Here is a 12,741-nt window from a genome sequence, read left to right on the forward strand (position 1 = left end):
CTAGCAGTGCTGGGAGAACTGCATGCTGTACTGGGGATCAAACTTGGGTTGGCCACATGGAAGGCAAGTGCCTTAAACCCTGAACTCTCTTTGCCCCCCCCTTAAAAAAATTTATTATATACGTACATATATTCCTTCTTTAATTGTTATCTGTAAGCTATTTTTGGTTTTCTATTGAGATTTAAACATTTTTTGTGATATATGTATAAACATTTTTGTGGTATGTATGCAAACATTTTTGTGACATGTGCATATATATACATATATGTATATTTCTGTTGCACACATTTTTAAAAAATACACAAACTGGGGACCAGGATTTGGCTAAAAGGACTGGGTGCATGCAAGTCATGTGGAGACCCCGAGTTCCACTCTGGACCACAGGGTCCCTAAGCACTGCCAGTTGGGCGGCTGTGGCAGCCTATAGCAGGTAAAGAAACTCAGAATTATTTGTTTTCTGATGGGGAGTGAAGAGCCCTGTTTTTACATGTGAAGGAATTATAGAAGGAATATTCTAACCAAATATTCTTTCTCTTTTAAATTGAAGCTCTTTCCTTTGCCTCTCCTCTACGTTGGAAATCACATAAGTGGATTATCAAGTACAAGTAAATTAAGGTAGAGTGCAAGATAATGGTTGATGGGAGGTTCTCATTTGCTTCTGATGGTAAAAGACCAATTTTGATTTAAGATATTACTTGTATAACAAATAAAAGATAATGATACTCTGGTTTCTCTTTAGTATATAAGCCGTTACATATAAAAGCCATTAATATTTAATACTTGTAAATAATAAAGTATCATTTTGAGTTTAATTTGATTTAATAGTATATTTAATATTTAGGAATATCAAAAACATTTTCCTATATGTTCAAGTTTGACTATAAGACATGAAATCCATAGATATCAAGAAAGAAATGGTACAATTTCTTCAAAAAGGCTAATTTATAAATTGTTCACAAATGTTTCTTACAGCTTTTGATTTTTGTCATGGTTTCAGGACATTCTGCCCAATCTGTAGTAGGTCAGGTTCATTATAGGGATAAATAAATGACACACATTATTTTGAAGTGTTTGCTGAATTCTTCTGAAATTTACATTTGTATTTACTACAGAGTTCTTACTATTTTGGTTAAAATCATTGTGAAAAGTGAAAAATGGGAACTGGGAATGTGACTTGGTGGTGAAGTGCATGTCTCAGATGTGTGAGGCTCCTGTCCCTTCACTGTGTGCTTCCTGGTGTGTGAGGCTCCTGTCCCTTCACTGTGTGCTTCCTGGCGTGTGAGGCTCCTGTCCTGACACCGTGTGCTTCCTGGCGTGTGAGGCTCCTGTCCCTTCACTGTGCGCTTCCTGGCTTGTGAGGCTCCTGTCCTGACACTGTGTGCTTCCTGGCATGTGAGGCTCTTGTCCTGACACTGTGTGCTTCCTGACATGTGAGGCTCCTATCCCAACACTGTGCTTCCTGACGTGTGAGGCGCTTGTCCTGACACTGTGTGCTTCCTGAGCTCTGCCGGGGCTCCCTGGCAGCAGCAGCACCACCACCACCGAACCGATGAAAGGAAGGAGAATGGGAGTGGAGGAGAATACCATGCATAAATGCATAAATAATGAGGAAACGGTCTGTATGTATAAAAGATAATATTGTGCGTGGAAAAGAGGTAGTAGTAGGAGGATACAGTAAACTGGGAAATGCAAAAATAGGCTCATCACCTTTCATTCCTGAGGCCCACCCCATTTGAGCTAAGAAATTTTTAGTGAATTCTTTAAGATTTTTTTCTGTATAAGATATTAACTAAAAAGAGGTTTTACTTCTATCATTATGAACTGTATGAACATAATTGAAAATAATGACTTTATTCTTTCTTTGCTTCATTTAAAATAAAAGTGGTTCAAAGCTGTCTCATAGGATATTTTTAAGTGTGGCGATAAAATTCCTGAAAAATCTTCCTGTACCCACTCTCTGGTACTGTGAAACCCTTCTCAAGTCTGCTCAGAAGTTCTGTGGCCCGGGGTCTCTGGGTGAAAGGTTCTTATGTGCTTTTTGAAGGCTGTGAATTTTACTTTATAGAATCTTGGGGTTGGGCTGGTGGTGGGGCAGGAATCACCTGTAATTCTGTCCTCTAACACATTATTTTAGATTTGTAAGTCTCTTTTCTATGTAGAGAATGATTCCTATTATGGTTATAGACATGTGATCATTTTTTTATCATTTTATTGAATATTTATTTTCCAGTAGTGGTAAACTTGTTTGTTATAGAGTTACACAAATAATGTACATCAAGTAAATTTATCATGTTATTTAATCAGTATCTTGCCCGACATTTATGTGGTTTCTCATATTTACTTTAAATTTTGTTATTTCAGTGAGTATATAGCTGTATGGTTTTTTCTTTCTTTTGGATTATTACCTTAAAATAAAATTCCTAACAAAAATAGTAGGTCTAAAGGAAAAAAAAAAGTAGGTCCACCGTTAGTGCTGTTATGCTCACAGATATGGAATGACTTGAGTTGCCAAGGGACACATATTGGTTGCACTGTCAGAAGTTTTCACACAATCTTCATGCAGTGTGATTGTGTGTTTTAAATTGTTAACACTATTGTGTGTCGAAGAAGTGGTCAAGAGGGTGAAGAACCTCCTTTTTGTGTAGGTGAAGAACCTACACATCTTTTCGATTCCACCGTTCTTCCTGCACTAACATACACCTCAGAGACCTAGGACCTACACAAACAGGATGAGAAAGCTATTCAGGTATCCCAAAGAGGAATCGAAAGAGCTATGCTTGGAGTATCACATTTCACTCAAGTGAGAGAAGGAATCCGGAGTTCCGACCTCCGCCAACGATCAAAGATCAGGGACGCTGTCTCGTTTGCCAAGGCGTCAAAAATCAGATGGACCGGACACATAATGCGATTTAGAGACTACCGCCGGACTGGATTCCATGGGATGTCAAAAGACCGAGTGGCCGCCCACCTACAAGATGGTCAGACTTCTTCGTCAAAACCTTGAATGAACGATTTGAGACTCTTCCTGTTCCTGGAGCGAGCAGACCCATTGGGCTACACTAGCACATGACTGGGATGAATGGAGACGTTACTGGTGCCCGCTCGAGCAAATCGATGAATAACGGGTTGACAAGTGATTATAAGTAATTGTGTGTTTTACATTGTTAGCACATTGTGGGTAGTGTGTTTTAAATTGTTAACAAGTGGCATAAAATTGTTACATCTCCTTTTCTTATCAAAGATGACTTGTTAATAGTATATGTAAGAAGCTAATTTCTTATATTTAATCTAGAAAGCTAGTACATTTATTAAAAAATATAAAACATGTTTAAAGTTCTTAGTATTGAAGCTGTTATTCTTGAATCTTTGTCCGACAGCTTGCCCATGTTCACCGTGCTCAGGAAATTTACCATTCCGCTCACATTGCTCCTGGAAACCATCATACTTGGGTGATTTTTCCCCTCCCTTTTCCTATAAAGTTCTCTTCTCTTTTATTCCATTTTACTTTTATCAGCAAATTATCAACATCTAGCCATTGTTCCAAAAAGTTGGTTTGAATTGCTAATAGCAATAACTTAAGGACAGATGGTTTATTCACTTAAAAGCAGCTAGCTGCTTGTTTCCATGATTTGCTAAAAACATAATGGTTAATTTTTAATTGTATTTTATATTAAATAGGTAATACATATAAAATTGTAGAAAATTACAAAGAAAACACCTAGATGCCCCAAAATAGATGCAAATCTATTAGCTCCCTCAGATGGAATGCTCACTGCTTTTGGAATACAGCGGGAAAACTATTCACACACATGTACAGAACAAGAATCCATTAATCCATTAAAATAGGGAAACCTATTAATATAGTAATTATTACATTATACTAGAATACATTAGTTTTAATAATGTTGGCTTTACTTTTTCTCCTAAGTATACTCAGTCTGATATCCAAAAAGGTGATTCTTTGTTTTTCCCTAAAGAGTATTTAGAAATAAAATTTGGATATGGCTCAGTGTTATAAGTCCTTGTATTCAATTTTATCTTAATCTTTGGCTGCTCAGTTTAAGTATAAGCAACTAGACCAACCAATAGCCACTCTTGTATTAAGTGATAAATAAGTTAATAATTATATTGAGACAACTGCTTAAGTAATAAAGCAAATTTAATCTCATTTATTAACATTTTGACATATATTTACTGTTTTTCTAAAACATTGTCTGTTGTATTTAGCATATATAATTATTATTAACAGTATTATTTTAAAAAGTGTAAACAATATTTTTTATTTGCTTTGAAAATGTAATTTATATTTTACCTCTCTCCTTCTCTGTATCTATCAACTTTTGTTACTGTCTTTCCATTCATCCATTTGTTTATTACAGGAAACAGTTTTCCTTGAACATCATTATCAGCGTCTTTGCTATCATTCTTGGTGCTTTCATCGCAGCTGGGTAAGACTTTGGATCATTTCTGCTCAATGACTTCTTTGTATTTTTGACAATAAGCCAAGGCCTGTTCTCATTTTCCTTTTTCCATCTGTTGATGCCAAGATACAATTCTATTGGTGTTAGTAGAATCCTGAAATGTTCTTGTGAAATTTAAACTGGCTTCCAAGTTGTCTACAACATTTCTGAGAATGCATAAAGAGAGCATTGCAAGATATTAATACTTTCTTTATAACAAAGGAGTAAACGATTTACTTCTATTAATGTTGTTTCAGTGTAAAACTTTTACTTAAAAAGTTGTTAGGCATTTAGGCAATAACAATAATAAATTTGTAATATCCTTGCATGCTCTTTAATTTAATTTAATTTTTTAATTTTATTTATTTATTTATTTATTTATTTATTTTTGGCTTTTTGGGTCACACCCGGTGATGCATAGGGGTTACTCCTGGCTCTGCACTTAGGAATTACCCCTGGCGCTGCTCAGGGGACCATATGGGATGCTGGGAATCGAGCCCGGGCTGGACGCATGCAAGGCAAACGCCCTACCTGCTGTGCTATTGCTCCGGCCCCTTAATTTTATTTTTAAATTTTGTTTTATTTTATTATTTATTTTTGCTTTTTGGGTCACACCCGGCGATGCACAGGGGTTACTCCTGGCTCTGCACTCAGGAATTACTCCTGGCAGTGCTCAGGGGACCATATGGGATGCAGGGAATCGAACCCGGGTGAGCCATGTGCAAGGCAAATGCCCTACCTGCTGTGCTATTGTTCTAGCCCCCTTAATTTTATTTTTTTAATCATCATTTGATGTAATGTTTCTAGATGTATATTATCATCAATAGTATTTATATGCTTGGCATCTGGTAACAGTGCATGATTGTTTTATTTATTCATATGCAAGATCAGGAAGGAGGAATCCAGTTTGCATTGAAAGGGTGATGCTCAAATTCTTGTCTTTCATAGGGTGATCCTTAATAGACCTATATGGGTCACAGTTCCAGGATCAAAACTTACCTCTGCCCCTTTGTCAACTGTTTCTCAATCTTTTTTTTTTTTTTTAATCTGTTTCCGTCTTTACAAAGAAAGCATAATGAAAGGAAAGAAAACCTTCTTGGATAAGGGATGAAAAGAAAAAGATGGGATAGATTTCAGTTAAATGAGTTGATTCCTTTAATTCATTTGGAAACATGAGTTTTGGACCATTAATTACAAATTAAATAAGGAGATAAGCTATAGAGCTTATATGTGTGGGATCTTATTCTAGTTTTTTTCATTTATTTTATGTATAAATTATTTGCTTCATAGTACCCTACTTATTTTAGCTGCAAAATGGGAACTAAATAGCATCCATCTAATGAGGTCATTATAAGAAATAGAATAATAAATGAAAATTTATGCAAGTAGGTGTCTAAATTCAACAGACATACTGGACATTTGTCTATTACCAAATGTTGTTCTAGGTGCTCCCAGATTAATAAAGATTAATCCCAGATTAATAAAGAAGGCAAGCTTCCATTCCAGTTGATGTAGACAGACAGTAGGCAAAAGACAGATATTTTTTGGGGGGTGAGGGGTTTGGCCCAGGCATAACTTCTGGTGATGCTCAGGGAACCATATAGGATGCCAGGGATTGAACCCAGTCAGCCGCATGCAAGGCAGATGCCCTACCTGCTGTACTTCTCTCCAACCTGCAAAAGACAGATTAAAAATAGAATTTGAGATTGTGAACAGATATTAGCAATAATGGTAATAATACTAATAACAATTATTGTTATTAAAATTTTGGGTTTTGGGTCACACCCACTTTTGCTCAGGGGTTACTTCTGGCTCTGCAGTCAGAAATTACTCCTGGCAGGGCTCAGGGGACCACATGGGATGCTGGGGATCAAACTCGGGTCTATTGTGTGCAAGGCAAGAGCCAGTTATGCTGTTCTTACACCATATGGGATATAGTGCTATGCATTTTTTTGTGGTTTACCAGTGTTTCTCAGTTATTCTGTGACTCCCTTCTGACTTTGTTTCCTTTCTGTGCCCTTGTTCCTGGCCCTTGCTGTTGGCCCCCTGGTCTCATTCTGTGGCCTCCTTGGAATATCTTGTAATATGGCCTTTCTCAACTGCATATCACATTGGCTAGGCAAGCAATTTAGAACTTTTATTTCTAGAGATTCTATTTTTTGTACTATATCAGAAATTTAGGATTTTAAGAAAAGTAATGTTTAAAAATTAGTTTAGTTTACAATATGAACTGAAAACGCAGCATGTAGGACACTTGCCTTACACAAAGCCAACCCAGGTTTGATCCCTGGCACAGCATATGTGCTGAGTCTGAGAGATTCCTGAGCACAGAGCCAGGAGTAAGCTCTAAGTACCGCCAGTTAACTGTGGCCTCAGAACAAAACAAAAGTAAAATTAATTATTAAATAATTGGTATTTCACAAATTAATTTGAAGATAATAATGCCAATGAAAGCTTTTAGTGAACTCTTAATTTGAGTTTTGATGCCATTTTTTTCTTGTTTCTTTTTTCTTGTTTGCAATAAACTGTTACTCCCAAGCACAAGGCATGGCCCAACTCGCCCATCCCAAAGGAAAGAATCTGCTTGATATTGAAGGGATCAGAATACAGTATCTCAAAATATTATAATTGACATCAGCATTATTTTGAGCTGAAGGCAATTGGGAACAAATGAATTAAATAGGAAGAGTTCTGTGCTCTCCCCTGAACATCCTTTCTGTGTCAAATCAAGGCACACATTTTCTTTCTTTTTTTTTTTTTAATTGAATTACTATGTGGAAAGTTACAAAGCTTTCAGGCTTAAGTCTCAGTTACACAATGCTCAAACACCCATCCATTCACCAGTGCACATATTCCACCACCAGGAACCCCAGTATACCTACCCCCCCACCACGCCCCCATCCCCCGCCTGTGTAGCTAATAAATTTCACTTTACTTTTCTCTTTACTTTGATTACATTCTATATTTCAACAAAAAGCTCACTATTATTGTTTGGAGTTCTCCCCCTCCAAAGTCAGACCTGTTGAAAAGGAAGCATTTGATAATTCGTTTTCCATTGCTGACAGTGAAAAGATATGAGGTTTTGGATTTCTGTATTTTAGTAACTAAGTCCAGGGAAATTTCTGCCAGAAATTGCATCACTGCAAGCTCGTACCTCCCTTTTGTGGTCATCATAAGATGGCGTCTGGGGCTCAGTTCACAGTCTAGAGACATTTCTGTGCCGGTACCACCCCCGTCCCGAGATCACCCGAAAGTCCCATTGCTGCAGGCATGTACCTCCCTTTTGTGGTTGTCATAAGATGGCTTCTGGGGCTCAGTTCACAATCTAGAGACATTTCTGCAAGAAGCTGCTGGTGCCCAAAGTAGTTTAGCTGGTCTCCGGGGCTATGATTGTGCAGCATCGGAGAGGCCGCACTCCAAGGCACACATTTTCTTTGTGAAGTTTCCTGTTGTTCATAGCAGTAAGCAACAGGCAGCCAGCCTTGAGGTGCTTCTGTCTAAACAAACATTACCAACATGACCCGCTAGTTATTCTCATTCCCCAGTACATTCCCTAGCCCTTTTTCCCATATAATTTCTTCCTCAAAACTTTATTCTTTGTGTGTGTGTGTGTGTGTGTGTGCAATAATGTATTAGCCCCAGAATCTAACCACTTTCAATTCCACTTCTGTGACCTGCGTGTGAAATAATATGGTCTGTATTTTTTCCCCCTAATCAGTCTGTCCAATGTCAATGAAATTCACGGGCTCCAATTACTGAACCTGTGAGGCAGATAAGATGCTCTGAGTAATGAGTTCGGTCATGCAGCATCAGGTGCGGGTTAACCAGTTGCTCTACTGGAGTTTTCTTTCTCTCCTCCTCTACCATGCCCCCATCCCATAAGCATTTAAATTCATTTGAAGAGAAATGAAGAGAAGATGTTCTAGAAGGATAGAGAGAAGGAAATCTGAGAGGATTTCAGAGAGAAAGGATTCCTGCTTTGACTTTTGAGGGCCAGGGTAGTGAAAGAATTTGTGACTGAGGTGATGCCTGAGTGCCAGGTAGTAAAGGCATTTGTGACTGAGGTGACTCTGAACACCAGTGTAATTGAAGATGTTTGTGACTGAGATAACTATAGGGTAGTGAAGGCATCTGTGACTCAGGTGACTCCTTAGCAATAGGGTAGTGAAGGCATTTGTGACTGAGGTGACTCTAAACACCAGGGTAGTGTAGGTGTTTATGATTGAGGGGTCTCTGAGCACCAGGTAGTGAAAATGTTTGTGACTGAGATGACTCTGAGCACCAGGTAGTGAAGGCATTTTGTGACCTAGGTGACTTAGCACCAGGTAGTGGAGGCTTTTGTGACTGAGATGACTCTGAGCTCCAGGGCGTTGAAGGCATGTGTGATGAGGTGACTCTGAGCATCAGATAGTAAAGGTATTTGTGACTGAGATGACTCTGAGTACCAGGGTAGTGAAGACATTAGTGAATGAGGTGACTCTGAGCACCAGATGGACAACCACTCCCTCATTCATCTGCTTTTGCCCCGTCACTCCTCAGCTATCTCCACAGAACTGTATCCTGGGAATCTCCCTATTTATTACAATAAACTCAGCCACTGATGAATCAGAAAAAAAACAAACCAGAATGACAGTCCCCTTTGGGGAGTTCAATAATTATGATGATGTATAAGTTAACAAATGAAAGAATTTTTTACTTAAAGCATCATCTGTAATGTCTGTTTGGTTTTTGTGTTTTTCAATTTTTTTTATCAAATCGCCATGCGATAAACTTTACGAAGTTGTCCATGATTGGGTTCCAACACCTGTCTCTTCACCAGTGTACATTTCCCACCACCAGTGTCTCCAATTTCCCTCCTCCCACCCCACTCTCACCGAGAGTCTGCTCTATGGCAGACACTTTTTTTCTGCACTCTCTCTCTCTCTCTCTCTCTCTCTCTCTCTCTCTTTCTTTCAATCTTTCCTTTTGGTTATTATAGTTTGTGGCACAGGTACTGTAAGGTTATAGTGATCACTCTGGACAAGAATTGAGTACTATAAGTAGGTAAAGCTATATACATGATAATGGTCTTTGGTTTTAAAGTGTTCATGATTAAGTTGAAGCACCTGATGTCCTGGTTTGGGTTTAGTCTGAGGCTAAGCTGAGGAAATAACTATTCATTACCACAGAGTATGTGGGGGGGTGGTGTGGGGGAATGTGCCAGAGAAAAGGTTTGCTAGTATACTTTGCTTGGGGAAAGAGAAAATAAGCCTACCTTGAGATCACCATGTGAGTTTCTGAATTACCTCCTCTGTTGTGTTTGCCCTTCCAGTTCTGACCTTGCTTTCAACTTGGAAGGCTATATTTTTGTTTTCCTGAATGATATCTTCACAGCAGCTAACGGAGTTTATACCAAACAGAAAATGGATCCAAAGGTACTAGATCTTCACTCATCTGGCTTTTAGACTTCGCAATCTGACTCCTGTTACATGAGAAGGAAAATTAATTTTCAAAGTTGACATATAATTTAATTTACATAGTATACTCCAGAATTATTGATTTTTTAAAACTACTGGTCTTAATAGGTTGTTGTTATGCCTCATCTTGCAAAGTTTGGAGTGAAAATTAGCCAGGCAAGGAAAAGGTGCCACTGTTTTGGATGTAAAATTATAATATATCAACAGGAATTGCTATGAAAGGCAATTAAAAATGAAAAGTTTTACAGTTATCATTAATGACTAAGGTGAAAACAGGAATGGTCTGAAAGAGTGCCTGGTAGTTTGGCAATCTGAAGACATGGTTTACAACCCAAAAGGAGAGAGAGAACAAAAGGGAATGCCCTGCCACAGAGGTGGGGTGAGGTGGGGGGAATGAGGGGAGGCTAGAAGAGATGCTGGGGTCATTGGTGGAGGAGGGTGGGCATTGGTGGAGGGATGAGTGTTTGAGCATTCTATGACTGAAACACAAGCACAAAAATATGAAAATCTGTAACTGTACCCGCACGGTGATTCATTAATAAAAAAAAAGACATGGTTTACAGATAAGTTTGGTTGATTATTGAACATTGTAACTTTGAACATCAATCTCTGCAAACTTCTGTTTCCTCATTAGTGAAAAGAGATCATGAGAATGAGTAATATAAAATCAGTCCAGCCAATTGCTGCCCTTGGTCATGAGAAGATAAAATGAACTTTGCTTTTATATGGCTGTATCTGGGTTGTGCTCCCAGACTTCAACCCCACCCCAGCTGTTCCTGAAACTCAGAGTAATCAGCCAGGCATATGTCTCTTTGTTCTATGTTCTTTGTTCAGTGTTGAGGGACTTCTCTCTGATGGACAGGCTTATTTCTAAGAGTGGGTTTTTTTTTCATTTGTTTTTGTTTTTAAATTTTATCTGTACTGAATTTTTTTTCTGTTCAGTCATTTGTTTTTTTAATGGTGGCCGTTACAGAACAGTGGTTATCTTTGGGGACTTGCAATATGTCACCCTTTAAGGAAAATGTTGAATAAATTATGTAGCTTTTTTAATGAAAAGTAAATTTATGCAAGATTGGAGGAAAAATAGGGTACCTGCTGTTTTAACACAAATGTTCTTTAATAGTAAGAGCAGATGTGTTTAAGGAGTTCTATTTATAGTAACATTATAAAGATCTCTTAATTCTGTTCCAGATTTCTCATTTTGAATAGCAAGTAGTGTATCTTAAAAAAATTGGATTGTTAGAAATGGATAAAACCCTCAGGCTATCCATCTTCACCCATTTTATATATTTGGTTTTAGTTTTTTTGGGAAAGATCAAAGTTTATTATGAAATCACAGTAGACCTGACATCAAACATTCTTCATCAGAAAAAAAAAAGGAATTTGCTAAAAATATTCGAGAACAGAGTTGGTTAGTACATGCATTCTAATCTGCATTAAACTAGAGTTGGTTGATTAGCTCTAGAAAATATGTTTCCTGTTTTTAAAATGTGTTTTTTGTTTGCTTGTTTCCAGGAACTAGGGAAATACGGAGTGCTTTTTTATAACGCCTGCTTCATGATTATCCCGACTCTCATCATTAGTATTTCCACTGGGGACCTTCAGCAGGTGAGCCAAGGAGAGTCAGACATGTCTGCTTGGCTTTAAATTTTCAGTATTTAAAAATTGAGCTTTTGGCAGTCAGTGGAATCCAGTGTTAAAGTGCCATTCCATTCCATTCCTGGGATGGAAGTCATAGCTTTCTCAGTCTGTACAATTCCTTTCCAAAGAACAAGGGGACACTGAAATATCTGTGTTAGCAGATATACCTCCACAGCAGCAATATTTTCATGGTTCAGCAGCTGTTTTCATGTGATTATGTCAGAAACTCTTACCTAGTAATTTCATTTCTTGGCATCTACCTCCCAACACTAAAACACCGAAACAGAAAGTATATACACATATGTGTCCATTGTAGCACTTAGTACAATAGCCAGGATATGGAAACAACTCAAAAGTTCAATGACAGGTGAATATATACATGCAACGGAATACTATGCAGCTATAAGAAAAGATGAATCATCAGTTTGCTGCAACTTGAATGGAACTGGAGGGCATCAAGCAGCACTCAGGGCTTACTCCTGGTTCTGTGGTCAGGAATAACTCCTGCAGGGTCTTGGAGACCATCTGAGGTGCTTGTAGTCAAGTGCCCTACCCACTATACTATTGCTCCAGTCCTTTAATGTATTGTTTTTATTACTGATTTTACGAGGTGCCTCATATCATTTGGCATCACTATATCACTGTAACACTGTTATCCCCATTGTTCATAGATTTACTCGAGTGGGCACTAGTAGTGTCTCTATTACACTCAGCCCTGAAATTTTAGCAACCTCTCCTTACTCATCTTTCCCAATGATTGGAAGCTCTTTCAGGGTCAGGGGGATGAGACCTATTGTTACTGTTTTTGACATGTTGAATACGCCACAGGTAACTTGCCAGGCTCTGCCGTGCGGGTGGGATACTCTCGGTAGCTTGCTGGGTTCTCTGACAGGTATGTATATATCTGTTACTGTATTTGGGATATGAATACACAGCGGGGAGCTTGCCAGGCTCTCGCGAGCAGGCACTAGACTCACAGTAGCTTGTCAGGTTCTCCAAGAGAGAGAACTAGGCTATTAGATGTCTAGTTCCAGGAGTTTGGTTTTATAGTCTCTGGATGTTGGCCATTGATGGGATTACACGGTTCCAGGGGCAGTCTCTGGGTATGACTGCCTAGCTACTGGAAAACTGGGGATCTGGGTGGATGAGGCCCAGTCCCAATCTGAGCAGCCTTGGAGATCTCA

The 12,741-nt window shown here is 38.4% G+C and overlaps 1 protein-coding gene across 1 annotated transcript in view; it reads left to right on the forward strand.

Moving 5' to 3' along the window:
- Window positions 1-12,741, forward strand: part of SLC35D2 (solute carrier family 35 member D2) — a 65,494-nt gene that overhangs the window by 18,165 nt on the left and 34,588 nt on the right. Inside the window, exons 4-8 of the mRNA XM_004601802.2 lie at window positions 548-615; window positions 3,378-3,449; window positions 4,380-4,448; window positions 9,772-9,874; window positions 11,432-11,524. Coding sequence (XP_004601859.1) covers window positions 548-615; window positions 3,378-3,449; window positions 4,380-4,448; window positions 9,772-9,874; window positions 11,432-11,524 — 405 coding nt within the window. The remainder of the gene's footprint in view (window positions 1-547; window positions 616-3,377; window positions 3,450-4,379; window positions 4,449-9,771; window positions 9,875-11,431; window positions 11,525-12,741) is intronic.

This window comes from Sorex araneus, chromosome 3 (genome assembly GCF_027595985.1).
Source record: "Sorex araneus isolate mSorAra2 chromosome 3, mSorAra2.pri, whole genome shotgun sequence".
Classification (NCBI taxonomy): Eukaryota; Metazoa; Chordata; class Mammalia; order Eulipotyphla; family Soricidae; genus Sorex; species Sorex araneus.